Source organism: Oncorhynchus clarkii, chromosome 29, assembly GCF_045791955.1.
Source record: "Oncorhynchus clarkii lewisi isolate Uvic-CL-2024 chromosome 29, UVic_Ocla_1.0, whole genome shotgun sequence".
Taxonomy (NCBI): domain Eukaryota; kingdom Metazoa; phylum Chordata; class Actinopteri; order Salmoniformes; family Salmonidae; genus Oncorhynchus; species Oncorhynchus clarkii.
Window position 1 is genome coordinate 32508179 of NC_092175.1, and position 14801 is coordinate 32522979.

At 41.0% G+C, this 14801-nt stretch overlaps 1 protein-coding gene across 4 annotated transcripts; it reads left to right on the plus strand.

Moving 5' to 3' along the window:
- Window positions 1-3021: 3021 nt before the first annotated feature.
- LOC139388757 (beta-1,4-galactosyltransferase 4-like) lies at window positions 3022-10197 on the plus strand. Of its 4 annotated transcripts, XM_071135664.1 has the most exons (8): window positions 3113-3340; window positions 4447-4550; window positions 4662-5051; window positions 8205-8437; window positions 8652-8839; window positions 9058-9180; window positions 9285-9389; window positions 9490-10197. In XM_071135664.1, exons 3-8 carry the CDS (start codon window positions 4769-4771, stop codon window positions 9623-9625), a joined length of 1068 nt encoding a protein of 355 aa, XP_070991765.1. In that variant the 5' UTR covers window positions 3113-3340; window positions 4447-4550; window positions 4662-4768; the 3' UTR covers window positions 9626-10197. The 4 variants fall into 4 exon arrangements, with proteins under 4 accessions (XP_070991762.1, XP_070991765.1, XP_070991763.1 ...); XM_071135661.1 differs by having other exon boundaries at window positions 3022-3340; window positions 4447-5051; XM_071135662.1 differs by lacking the exon at window positions 4447-4550 and having other exon boundaries at window positions 4608-5051.
- The last annotated feature ends 4604 nt before the right edge of the window (window positions 10198-14801 follow it).

The following is a 14801-nucleotide window of genomic DNA, read 5'->3' on the forward strand; positions in this document are numbered from 1 at the left end:
TTCTTAATCAGAGGCAGGTGTCAGTCGTTATCTCTGATTGGGAGCCATATTTAGGTAGCCTGTTTTTTATTGTGTTTTGTGGGTGTTTGTATCCTGTGTTAGTATTTTCACCATACTGTTTCGGTTGTTTGTTTGTACTTTTGTTCAGTTGATTTATTAAATATATCATTATGGACATTTACCACACAGCACATTGGTCTGATCCTTGCTACTCCTCCTCTGAAGAAGAGGAATTCCGTTTCAGAACCACCCACCACTCAAGGACCAAGCAGCGTGGTAACGAGCAGCATCAGAAATCTCGGGACTCATGGACATGGGAGGAGATTCTGGACGGCAAGGGACCCTGGGCACAGGCTGGGAAATATCGCTGCCCCAAGGCAGAGCTGGAGGCAGCAAAATCTGAGAGGGGGGGGGGGACACACTCCCTGTGTGGCTAAGTCAGGTAGGAGACCTGCGCCAACTCCCCGTGCTTACCGTGGAGAGAGGTGGACCGGGCAGGCACTGTGTTATGCCGTGAGGTGCACGGTGTCCCCGGTGAGCAGGCGTTACAGCGCAGCGTCTCGTATCAGCCGGGATAGTGGGCATCGAGCCAGGTCCCATGAAGCCGGCTCAGCGCATCTCGTCTCCAGTGCGTCTCCTTGGGCTGGGGTACATGGCACCAGCCCTACGCATGGTGTCCCCGGTTCACCAGCACAGCCCAGTGCGGTCTTTTCCACCTCGCCACACTGGCCTGGCTACGGGGAGTATCCAACCAGGTAGGGTTGTGCAGGCTCGGTGCTCGAGACCTCCAATGCGCCTCCACGGTCCGGTCTATCCGGTGCCTCCTCCACGCACCAGCCCTCCGGTGGCAGCCCCCCGCACCAAGCTGTCTCTGTCTCCTCCCTACAGGTGCTCCCGCCTGTCCAGCGCTGCCGGAGTGTCCCGCCTGTCCAGCGCTGCCGGAGTGTCCCTCCTGTCCAGCGCTGCCGGAGTGTCCCTCCTGTCCAGCGCTGCCGGAGTGTCCCTCCTGTCCAGCGCTGCCGGAGTGTCCCTCCTGTCCAGCGCTGCCGGAGTGTCCCTCCTGTCCAGCGCTGCCGGAGTGTCCCTCCTGTCCAGCGCTGCCGGAGTGTCCCTCCTGTCCAGCGCTGCCGGAGTGTCCCGTCTGTCCAGCGCTGCCGGAGTGTCCCGTCTGTCCTGAGCAGCCGGAGTGTCCCGTCCATTCGGGACCCGTTGCTAGGGTCCCCAATCCGGGGTCGGTGGCGAGGGTCGCCACTCCTAAGGTGCGACCCATAAGTGGGCCGAGACTATGGTGGAGTGGGGTCCACGTCCCGCTCCAGAGCTGCCACCGCGGTAAATGCCCACCCAGACCCTCCCCTATAGGTTCAGGTTTTTCACACCTTTGGGGGGAGGGGGGGTACTGTCATGTTCTGACCTTAGTTCCTTTTTTATGTCTTTATTTTAGTTGGTCAGGGCGTGAGTTGATGGGCATTCCATGTTGTTTTTCTATGTTTTGTTCTGTTATGTGTTGTTTGGCCTAGTATGGTTCTCATTCAGAGGCAGGTGTCAGTCGTTGTCTCTGATTGGGAGCCATATTTAGGTAGCCTGTTTTCTATTGTGTTTTGTGGGTGGTTGTATCCTGTGTTAGTGTTTTCACCATACGAGACTGTTTCGGTTGTTTGTTTTTACTTTTGTTCAGTGTTCTGTTGATTTATTAAATATATCATTAATGGACACTTACCACACAGCACATTGGTCTGATCCTTGCTACTCCTCCTCTGAAGAAGAGGAATTCCGTTACACATTGGTTATACCCACGTGGGTGATTGAAAGACTAACTGTGTTGCCGGTAGGTGTAGTAATACTATGAAAGTTTAGATGCCAATCACCATATAAGTTCAAAGATGAAAAAGCCTGGAAGGAGGAGAACTGACTAGAAACAATTTGGTTGACCGTTTTATGTGTGGCTTGTATAGAGTTATGTTTGTTCCTTATATAATAAGGGGTGTAGGTTTAACTACTTTTAATGAACATATACTTCAGCTAGAAAACTCCATGTTTAGCCATGCAAGGTGTTCTTTAACCATGCGCCTCCCGCATATACTTTGTGCATTTCAGGTAAAATAACTCAATGTTTATATCCCAGGACAAATTAGCTAGCAACTTCAAGCTAGCTAAATAGGACAAATTAGCTAGCAAGTGCAAGCTAACTAGCTAAATTGACAAATGTTTAATGCTTTTCGACCTGGTTTCCAAAATAATGTAATTGGTTGAGTTAGTTTTGATATTTTAACCTGCATGTCGTGATCCCGTTTGGCGTGATCCCGTCTTGTTGATTAGCAATAGAACGGCTAGCTTCTCCCTTTCTTTTTTTGTCACACTTCGCATGCCGAAATAAATGATCCAATTCCAGTCACAGAAATTCTTATCTTGAACAAATAAAAATAGTAATGAATGTAAACTAGTTTTTTTCACAATCTTTCTGAAGTTTGGTGCGGAGCTCGGTAAAAAAAAAAAAGCGTCTGTTCAAGCCCGGATCTTGGACTCCAGGCAGCTAACCAGCTAAAGTTAGCCAAGCTCGCTAGTTGACGTACTGATCCCACCTCTGTCACCAATTTGTAACGAACCTGTAAGGCCACTGAAACTCGCACGCCTATTGTTTTTCACATTTTTACTAACTACTATGGTAATTTAAACATCTGACAACATGCAGCCTTTCTCCACCATGCCAACTTTTTCAGTCACCAATTAATCAATAAACAGACAGTGGAATTAAGCAATGGGAATGTCACAGAATTAAGAGCGTGCGCAGATTCAAAATTTGCAAGTGTATTTTTGATTCACAGCAGAATATTCACTCGTAAATGGCTTTGTAATAATTCTTAAAATTGTCCTTACAAATCTTATTGAATGCATTCAAATGTAAAGTTACAAGTTTGTGATCGTTGTTTCATTTTTCACGCATTATGATATAAGCTTGCAAAATTAAATTTGCCAATTGTACTTGCAACCACGAAATACAAAAAAAACCTCAGGTAGTTCTGTCATTATAATCGCATATCCCTTTATGTTCACCTGTGGTGCCGCGTTCAAAACAACTGGGAACTCGGAATTATCTGCCTTCCGACTGGGAAAATCGATTTGAACGGTCATCCAACTCGGAATTACAAATCTCTAGAACCCCGACTTTCCGAAGATAAAATATTTGACCACGTATTTTTCCGAGTTCCCAGTTCTTTTGAACCCGGCATGAGTCTTGAACCTGGTCCAAACGCTCACATCCTTCCACGTAACGGTGTTTGCGAAAGTAGTAGCCAGCCAGGATCCAGCCCAAAACAACATCAGAACTCGAGGCATCTCACAGGCAAGACATCTTCCTTCTCCAAGAAAAAAATATTTGTCGTTAAAAACGGCAAATGCTGTGTAAAACGTAACTTGTATTTTGGGATTTAATTTCTACCTTGATAGCTATCTGACACAATGGTCGCAGTAGCGGTTAGCTGGCTAGCTAACTAACGTTACAATGCTATTTGCATTGGATAACGATACACTTCACGAGCTACTTACTGTTAGCTATCTGCTAGCCTCTTGGTTGCATAACACTGAAACCATTTGTCATCTTCTAAAGTATGTGTCACTGTTCAGAGTTTGCAAATCAGGTGAACGTAGTATTTAATTTTGCGTGGTGCTTAATCAACTCTTTCCAACTTTGACCACCCAAAAATATGTCGGCACCAATCTAGACAACGTTAGCTAGCTACTGCCAGTTTGAGTAACATTGAATGTGTAGCAGGCAGCATTCAAAAAATAAATACATTCACTCTGTCACAACAGTTGGGCAGAAGGCTACTAGCTATGTCATGTTTCAATTCCACAACACCTAATAGGTAGCTAGCTAACAAGTTAGCTGCCAATTTGTAAAGTTACCATTTTAGTTTTTTTTTTGTCATGGGCCTGTTCTTTAGTCATTTTAGCTTGCCTAAACACAGTTTAGATTAGGATTATAGGTATCCCATTTTGGTTATGTGAAGAGAAGGAGAAATAAGAACAATTTGGCAATGTGATGTGTTTTTAAGCTAAGCACACACAAAAGCAGTCTACAATTACAACCTAGGATTACTATCCAGGACATCCATGAATTGTGTGCATTGAAAGACAATGGCTTGAAGCTGTGTCAACAACATGAAACCAAAGAACAAACAGATGTGAGTGAAGAGGAAAAGAGAATTGTTCCACTTCAGTTACTTTTATTTTTGGGTGGCGGGAGTATATAGATTAAACACCACAGTGAGTGTGCAGCCAAGGTAAAGTAGCCTACTGTGAGTTCTGTTGTTGCATAAGCCTCTGTCACAGGCATTCACTGAAGCCTGGGTGCCCAAGGCTAGTTGTGGCATAATGCCCTGGTGGAATGCTATAAATGCAAGTAGGTAGTGTCGATGAAAATGTAAATATTTCTTAATTCATGTCCAGGTACAACCGGCAGAAGAATTGAGTGACCCACCTTCGTTCACATGGACTGGATTTTCTCTGAATTTAAACTTTGCACTAGTGGAAAATCAACAAAATAATTAAAAGTAGGCCTAATGCTTTTTATTTTTACATTAGTGACAATGATTATGAAACTTCCTCAGAATGATGTGTCATCATGGGATGAGTGATCAGGGGTACTGGTGCTCTCTACCCAGTTATTCCTTCTGTGGCTGCTGCAGAGGAGAACCAGATGTCATAAACCAAGACTGAAGCCTACCACATTTTGGGGGATTTGACACTGAACATCTACAACTGAGAAACCATGGGAGTCTGTCCTGCTGTGTCCATGTTTTTCCGCAAGTGCAAGTATATGATACTGTTGCTGCTCTCCGTTTCCGTCTTGGCTTGGTACGCCACTTTTTCAGGTGAAACAGTGAAAGCAATTCAGGGAACCCTTTTGCCAGTGCAAACACTTGCTGATAATACTGAGGTCCTGAGTGGAGGAGAAGGAAACTCGTGGAGATCAGTGACACAGGTCTTCTCCAATCCTCTCCCTGACACCTCACCACCAAAACAAAGCTGTCCTGAGAAATCGCCACTGCTCCGTAAGTACAGACTCCGAGTATCCACAGATGTAATAGTAAGCTTGATACAGGCCTTTCTATAAACTACATACTGATGATGCCATGTTACTGTATAATTCCTTGTAAAGAACATTATGTACGGTGTGGCTTAATGTGGAGAGAATAACATTGGTAATCAAGTAAATACTTTAATGTTTTATGTAGGGATTGTGTAACAAGCATTTGTTACTCCTGAACACTGCTAGGCTATTGCTCGTTTTTATTATTTTCACATACTGTAGCAATCTGTGATCATCTCATTCCCAGTCTGATGGACCAACACGTCAAATTTGGCCTTCGTTATTCAGTACTGAGAGCCATGAGAATCTCCCGGCACGTAGGCATTGGCTTAATCATCTCCTACAACACTACCCCTAACAGGCTGACTATACCTCTCGTATCATGTGTGCAAGGCAAGCATTGCAAAATAAATGTAGAAATCTATATTATTCAATTATTGTACCCACACTGCTCGCGCGCGCCAACGAGCGTCTGTGTTGCCAAGGGCTAAAATAGAACTCCTTTCTATCTCTGACACAGATCGTGCTGCAAGTCCTGCCTCTCCCATCTCCTCATTGGTTTATACAAACAGGTACCCACGTGCCATCTCCTCACTCGTTGTACCCACGTGGGTGACAAAGACGAATGAGGTCGGTGGCGGTAATGCACCTAATTTATGATAGTTGCCAATCGCAATAAAAAGTCAAGAGAAGAAAAGGCCTAGAAGGAGGAGAGAACTAGAAACTATTCGGTTGACCATTTTATGTGTGGATTAATTGTCGGAGTAGAGGACTTTGTGCATTTCAGGTAAAACAACAACTCAATTTATATCCCTGGACAAATTTGCTAGCAACAGCAAGCTAGCTAAATAGGAAAAATTAGCTAGCAAGTGCAAGCTAGCTAAATTGCCATAAATGTTTAATGCTTTTCAACTTGTCCCCAAATTAATGTAATTAGTTCAGAGTTTTTTATATTTTAACCTGCGTGTCGTGATCGCGTTTGGTGTGGGGGGGACAAAATTAATTCATGCGCGCAGCCAGTTTGGGTTCCGTGTAACCATCCCTGTACTCTAGCACACCACAAGCACAGAGCCACGCCTCAGTCGTGTGATTCGCTAAAATTAAATGATGACAAGTACTGTACTAAGTTGTTCACTCCCATATAATTATATGGTCACTCCCATTAAGGCTAAATTTGAGTGGTTGATATCCAAGGCTATATGCACTGTGCGCAATAGCTTGGGGACTCCAAGACTCCGTAATGTTTCGTAGATTGGTGGTATATGAAGCTTTACTGCTTGCTCTGTAATATGAGTAGGATTCTGAATTCAATAACAATTTTCTTACATTAATTTATGAATATTAAAATATATAAACATGAATTTTGAAAAAATACATGATTATCCCCAATTTGTTGAACAAAAGATACTCTACGGCCATATCAAAGTTCCAGAGTGAGATCTCTGGACTATTTTATACAGAGAAATTGGTGACCCATTTTGAATCCATTTTCATATTCACTCTGTTGGTGATGCTTACAAAATGGATAATAACTCTAAAAGTAAGGTGGGTAAGGCCCACATGTCATAAATATGCCAACTTGGATTTTTAAAGATATATTATTATTCTGCTTTTAGATATAAATGTCAACAATCCTTCCTCCAAAGGACCATTCTATAGATAAAATATTGTGACAATCCCCCAAATCATTGTCTTTTTTTGTCCTGGCTTCATATGGAATCAATCTATAGGCCTACACCTATGGGATGCAGATTGCACAGCATTACAGTGGGTTTCCATAAACACATTCAAGTTTGAAGACAGTTTGTGTTTGTCAATGGCCCAAACAAAACAAAAAAGAAAGTAAAAGTGCAATATGTGCCATGTAAAAAAGCTAACTTTCAAGTTCCTTGCTCAGAACATGAGAACATATGAAAGCTGGTGGTTCCTTTTAACATGAGTCTTCAATATTCCCAGTTAAGAAGTTTTAGGTTGTAGTTATTTTAGGAATTATAGGACTATTTCTCTCTAAACCATTTGTATTTTATATACCTTTGACTATTGGATGTTCTTATAGACACTTTATTGCCTGCCTAATCTCGGGAGTTGATAGGCTTGAAGTCATAAACAATGCTGTGCATCAAGCATTGCTAAGAGCTGCTGGAAAATGCAGTAAAGTGCTGTTTGAATGAATGCTTACGACCTGCTGCTGCCAACCACCGCTCAGTCGGACTGCTCTATCAAATCATATACTTAATTATAATAAAATCACACAGAAATACGAGCCTTTGGTCATTAATATGGTCAAATCCGGAAACAATAATTTCGAAAACAAAATGTTTATTCTTTCAGTGAAATACGGAACCATTCCAAATTTTATCGAACGGGTGGCAACCCTAAGTCTAAATATTGCTTTTACGTTGCACAACCTTCAATGTTATGTCATAATTATGTAAAATTCTGGCAAATTAATTACGCTCTTTGTTGGGAAGAAATTGTCTTCACACAGTTTGCAACAAGCCAGACAGCCCAAACTGCTGCATATACCCTGACTCTGCTTGCACTGAATGCAAGAGAAGTGACACAATTTTCCTAGTTAATTTTGCCTGCTAACATACATTTATTTTAATTACATATGCAGGTTTAAAAATCTATACTTGTGTATTGATTTTAAGAAAGGTATTGATGTTTATGGTTAGGTACATTTGTGCAAAGATTGTGCTTTTTTCGCAAATGCGCTTTTGTTAAATCATCACCCGTTTGGCGAAGTTGGAGGCTGTGATTCGATGATAAATTACCAGGCACCGCATTGATTATATGCAACGCAGAACAAGCTAGTTAACCTAGTAATATCATCAACCATGTGTAGTTAACTAGTAATTATGTGAAGATTGTTTTTTTAAATAAAATAAGTTTAATGCTAGCTAGCAACTTATCTTGGCTTCTTGCAGCCACAAGGTCCTTTTGATGCTGCACTCGCGTAACAGGTGGTCAGCATGCCGTGCCGTCTCCTCGTGGATTGCAATGTAATCAGCCATAATCGGCGTCCAAAAAGGCTGATTACCTATTGTTATGAAATCGGCCCTAATTAATCGTCCGGCCTCTATTCATTATGCCTACTATTGTCTATCTACAGAGGGAGCCCTAAACCTCACATTTGAGGACTCTCTAACGCTTAAGGAGGTGGAGAGTGAGAACAGTAGAGTGGCTGAGGGCCAATACCAGCCTCCAGACTGCCTCGCCCAGCAGAGTGTGGCTATCCTCATTCCCCATCGTAACCGGGAGAAACACCTCCTCTACCTCCTGCATCACCTGCACCCCTTCCTTCAGAGGCAGCAGCTGCACTACAGCATCTACGTCATTCACCAGGTATTACTCTCATGATGTGTAGTAACAGTAAATGATGTCAGTTTCACTCTAATAATTTGTGAGTGAATTCAAATTTGTATAACCGTTTCATGACAAGTATTTAAATGTTCAACATGTTTCACTTGACTGGAGAATATTGATGGGGGAAAGTGCTGCACTGACTTTGAGCCTGATATGAAATTGATGTTTGTAGTTGATTTGTTCGTTTTGACAGGCTGGAGAGGTGACGTTTAACCGTGCCAAGCTACTTAATGTTGGGTACTTGGAGGCACTCAAGGACTACGATTGGGATTGTTTCGTTTTTCATGATGTGGATCTGGTTCCAGAGAACGACTACAACCTATACAAGTGTGACCAACAGCCCAAACACTTAGTGGTCGGCAGGAACGCCACAGGGTACAAGTAAGTATCTCAGCTCTCAACTCCTATCCACCTATATCTAAAAGCAGGTAAATGTCTATAGCCCATCAAAACAGCATCCATGCTTTTGTATAACAAGTGATGTTGCCGCTATCAATATAAGTATTCATTACCAAGTCCAAACATAAACATTTCAGTTATTAATTGCGTTCTGGGGACAGGTCTGTAATGTCTTGTTTTTTGTCTTTTTGCTGTCGTAGATTGCGATACAAAGGGTACTTTGGAGGGGTGACGGCCATGACGAAGGACCAGTTTCACAAAGTGAACGGCTTTTCAAACACTTACTGGGGATGGGGTGGGGAGGATGATGACCTTCGCATCAGGTGAGACCACTGCTAAATGTTGGACCTCTCTGCATATCTCTCATTACATCTTAGTCAATATGGAATGTTATTGATTGATGATTGATTTAATTTGTCTCTGTTAGGGTGGAGCTCCAGAAAATGGAAATTATACGACCCCCCCCTCTCATAGCACGCTATACCATGGTATTTCATAAAAGAGATAGCGGCAATGAAATCAATAAAGACAGGTGAGTCACGGTGGACACATCAATAATAAATAGCTTGCTGTATTCTAAATATTATTAGTCGTTGAATTCATTTCATTCTGAAATAATGTCTCCTTCACAGGATGCGTTTGCTAGCACGGACACCTAAAGTCTGGAGAAAGGATGGCCTTAACACCTGCTCCTACAGTACTCTATCAGTTGAGAGGCCACCTCTGTACATTAATGTCACCGTTGACATTGGCGAACCAATGCACTGAGGCTTCAGAGCACCTCTCTTTGTTTACTGCAGTGTGTACAGGATTATTGATCTGGCATGTCCATGCCTACATGTTACTTACCAGAGGGTCGCAAACAGAAGGTTAGTGGCAGTACCTGTTGACCATAATTCATGTGATCTACTCAGTTTTCACTGTAAACCATTCCAAGCAGGGCATGTAAAATTGCTAGGTCCTCATAATGTAAGTCTGGTAGCCCTATACAGTCAAACCTGGTGACCAGGTTCTAGGGGTGAGAGTAAGACCAAAATATATATTTTTTTCTCTACAACAGAGCATTATTTGATTTATCCTAGACTTAAAGGGGCAATCTGCAATTGCTAAATCAATTTTTATATAAGCATATTTTACACCAATGTTTGTAAACATTGTACATGTAAATAAACACTGTATATTATATTTATCCATTGATTCTTGAAGAATGTAACTTTTATAAATGCCTAATGAGCTTAGTTCAACTGTTGTACCCCATCAGAACCCAACATATATAAGCATATTTTACACCAATGTTTGTAAACATTGTACATGTAAATAAACACTATATAGCCTCAAAACATGCTTAAAAATATAATTTTGATATCTTGTATGGTCAGTACTTTGCTCTGTCGATTTAATATGAATGTTTTGCATTTCTCCAGGCCCGTCACTCAGCTTTTTGCCAAAATTAGTCAGGTGGCGCTTTATTGTTTCAACTAAGGATCTTCCTGCTAAGATGTGTTGTTACTTGATTGTTTCAACAAGTTATATGCATTCGAATAGAGTATGTTGTCATGTTTTTGATTCTAAAGAATCCTGGGTGTTAGACCTGGATTTGGTCATTTCTGAAAATCTCTTGTTGTCAAATGAAAATGGGAACAAAGAATTGCTCTCAATTCATTCCTATTTGATGAATGTAGTAGCTAATATGGGACACAAGGGACTCATTTACATATATTGATCATTCTCACATGGTTCCATGTTTATGAAAGTATGTTACATTAAGATGAAATGTAATTTTTATGAGATCTTGTTTCAATATTACAGTGTAGATGGCTTCATTTTATACACTTATCACAAGTTTGATATTTTGGATCAACATTTTGGATATGCTGATTCAAGATTTGTGAAGTAACTCATACTTACGTCAAATGTGTAATATTGTATGACACTTTCTGTTGCCTTAAAGCTGCAATATGTAACTTTTTGGGGCGACTTGACCACATTCACGTAGAAATGTGTTATCGATCTGTCATTCGCATTTGAAAGCAAGTCTTAAGAAGCTGCAGATCTGCTCTGTGTGCAATTTCTACTCTTCCCGTTCTTAGAAGTTGAAGTCTTTTACTTTTGGTTTTGTACACCAGCTGAAATTACAATATTTTTGGTTAAGGAAAATATATTTCACAGTGGTTTAGATGGTACAATGATTCTCTACACTATACTTTGATTGCATAATTTCAGTTTGAGACTGAACAAATTATTAGAATTTTTGCAAACTGGAAATAGCGGAGTGATTTCTTCATAGTGCATCTTTAAATAATGCATTTTTAATAGACCTAGAGGCCTACTTTGTTTGTTATTGCTGATTCATAGTTCCTTGTGGGTTGTCACATTTAGACTGTTATGAACCACACACTCCCTTTATATGTGACATCTTTTTGATAGGTATAAACCAAGAATACACTCTATTTTAAAAATGTTATCCAATGAAATAGGACTATTGTGTGTGTTATATATACATATGGATTTGTTATGGCCTGCTCTTTCACATATACACTATCAGTCAAGAGTTTGAACACATCTACTCATTCAAGGGTTGTTTTAAAAAAAAATATATATTTTCTACATTGTAGAATAATCGTGAAGACATCAAAACTACGAAATAACACATATGGAATCATGTACTAACCAAAAAAGTGTTCAACAAATCAAAATGTATTTTATATTTGAAATTCTTCAAAGTAGCCACCCTTTGGAATGCCCACTTTTGGCATTCTCTCAATCAGCTTCTCCTGAAATGCTTTTCCAACAGTCTTGAAGGATTTTCCACATATGCTGAGCACTTGTTTTCTGCTTTTCCTTCACTCTCCGGTCCAACTCATTCCAAACCATCTCAATTGGGTTGAGGTCGGATGATTGTGGAGGTCAGGTCATCTGATGCAGCACTTCATCACTCTCCTTGGTCAAATAGCCCTTACACAGCCTGGATGTGTGTTAGGTCATTGTCCTGTTGAAAAACAAATGATAGTCCCACTAAGCTCAAACCAGATGGGATGGCGTATCACTGCAGAATGCTGTGGTAGCCATGCTGGTTAAGTGTGCCTTGAATTCTAAATAAATCACTGACAGCAAAGCACCATCACATCTCCTCTTCCATGCTTCACAGTGGGAACAACATACAGAGACCATCCGTTCACCTACTTTGCGTCTCTCAAAGACACGGCGGTTAGAACAGAATCTCAATTTTGGACTCATCAGACCAAAGGACTGATTTCGACTGGTCTAATGTCCATTGCTCATGTTTCTTGGCCCAAGCAAGTCTTTTTATCTTATTGTTGTCCTTTAGTAGTGGTTTCTTTGCAGCAATTCGACCATGAAGGCCTGATTCACGTAATCTCCTCTGAACAGTTAATGTTGAGATGTGTCTGTTTCTTGATCTCTGAAGGATTTATTTGGGCTGCAATTTCTGAGGCTGGTAACTCTAAAGAACTTATCCTCTGCAACAGAAGTAACGCTGGGTCTTCCTTTCCTGTGGCGGTCATCATGAGAGCCAGTTTCATCATAGCGCTTGATGGTTTTTGCGACTGCACTTGAAGAAACTTTCCTTTACATTTTCTGGATTAACTGACCATCATGTCTTAAAGTAATGATGGACTGTCATTTCTCTTTGCTTATTTGAGCTGTTCTTGCCATAATATGGCAAAATATGACCAAATAGGGCCATATTCTGTATACCACCCCTACCTTGTCACAACACTACTTGATTGGCTCAAACGCATTAAGAAGGAAAGAAATTCCACAAATTAACTTTTAACAAGGCACACATGTTAATTGAAATGCATTCCATGTGACTACCTCATGAAGCTGGTTGAGAGAATGCCAAGCGTGTGCAAAGCTGTCATCAATGCAATGGGTGGCTAAATATAACATATATTTTGATTTGTTGCTTTAAAAACAAAAAAAACAAAAATATGAGGTTACATGATTCCATATGTGTTATTTCATAGTTTTGATGTCTTCACTATTATTCTACAATGTAGAAAATAGTAAAAATAAAGAAAAACCCTGGAATGAGTAGGTGTGTCAATTTTGGACTGGTACTGTATGCTTGGGCTCCTGAGTGGCGCAGCAGTCTAAGCCACTGTATCACAGTGCAAGAGGTGTCACTAGAGTCCCTGGTTTGAATCCAGACTGTATCACATCTGCCCGTGATTGGGAGTCCCATAGGGCAGTGCACAATTTGTCCAGCATTGTCCGGGTTTTGGCCGTCATTGTAAATAAGAATTTATTCTTAACTGACTTGCCTAGTTAAGTAAAGGTTAAATAAAACATGTAAAAAAAATCTGTAAGTTATGCCTCATTGATATTTAAATATTTTGAGGTTAAAGCTATACAAGTTCTTCATTGTTTTGGTTTGTTTCTATGGTCCTACTCTACCTGAACGATACTGAAAGATTCATGTTAGAAAATATTTAGGGATGCCATAGTGACTGATTCATTAAGAGTGCCATGTTGGGTGAGGCCTTTCTGTTTAGAATTGTTTTGTACATTTCCTTTAAAAACCACATTTTTAGTCTTGTAGGTTTTCATTGGGTGTATGTGTAACCGGTGTGAAATGGCTAGCTAGTTAGCGGGGTGTGCACTAATAGTGTTTCAATCGGTCACTCGCTCTGAGACCTTGAAGTAGTTGTTCCCCTTGCTCTGCACGGGCTGTGCCTTTTGTGGAGCAATAATAGGTAACGATGCTTCGAGGGTGTCAGTTGTTGATGTGTGCAGAGTGTCCCTGGTTCGAGCCCAGGCAGGGGCGAGGAGAGGGACGGAAGCAATACTGTCACATATGGTGGTTTAACCCATATGAATAAGATGGAAGTTGTGAATTCAAGATCATTTATCTATTTCTATCAGCGAAAGGTAATTCTCAACTGTGTTTCAGTTAGGGATAGTCTTTGATTTGCAATGTAGCATTTTTGCAACATGGCTTCAAGTAGCATATAGTGTAAAGTTGTTTTATGTTTTAATTTTTTAAATGGATTGACTAATTCATAAAGTAGGGTACTTAGCAGAATTTAAACCTAAGTACCTGTTCTTTACCCACTTTGCATATTTATTTTACCTTTATTTAACTAACAGTTAAGAACAAATTCTTATTTTCAATGACGGCCTAGGAACAGTGGGTTAACTGCCTGTTCAGGGGCAGAACGACAGATTTGTACCTTGTCAGCTCGGGAGTTTGAACTTGCAACCTTCCGGTTCCTAGTCCAACGCTCTAACCACTAGGCTACACTGCCGCCCCATGTGATGGACATTATGCAATGTAAAACATTTATATATAGTATTCTGACTACAAGTTTGAAGGATGTGCTCTGAAAGAAACACTAGTTTCACCAGTACAGTCTTGTGGAGGGACTCAAAGAGGGGAAGGAGTGTGATGTCTGAGCCTTTGTACGGACAAAATGATGTCATCCCTTTTTCCTGTTGTGCAGAAAGAAAGCAGTTCAATGGAGGCCAGGATGGCCAGAGCACCATTGGAAACTTTAAGCTTTGAGCCCAGCAAACAAGATATCACATGATACCATAGGATGTAGGATTTGAAATGTAAGCCAACTTCACACTACAGCCGACATAAAGGGCTTAGAATAAGGATAACGCCACGGCAATACCTCCTACTTACATGTACTATTAGTCAGCTGTCCTTGGAAAAAATACCAATGAAGGCAATGGGATATGTCGAAACTGTTGACTCCCTGTGTGGGTTGTTAGATATGGCTCAGCAGGCCTGGTCACTTGACTGGAAACTTTCTTTTAAGCAAAAACAAATGTTCCATTAAATAACCCTTATGGCTAAAGACCTGGTGCTAAAGTAAGGGTCCTGACATGATCTCACCTGGAAAAGCTATGGGCCCGAGTTATAACTTACAACTACTATAACTGAAAACACCCTTATTTGACCCTACATGACAGT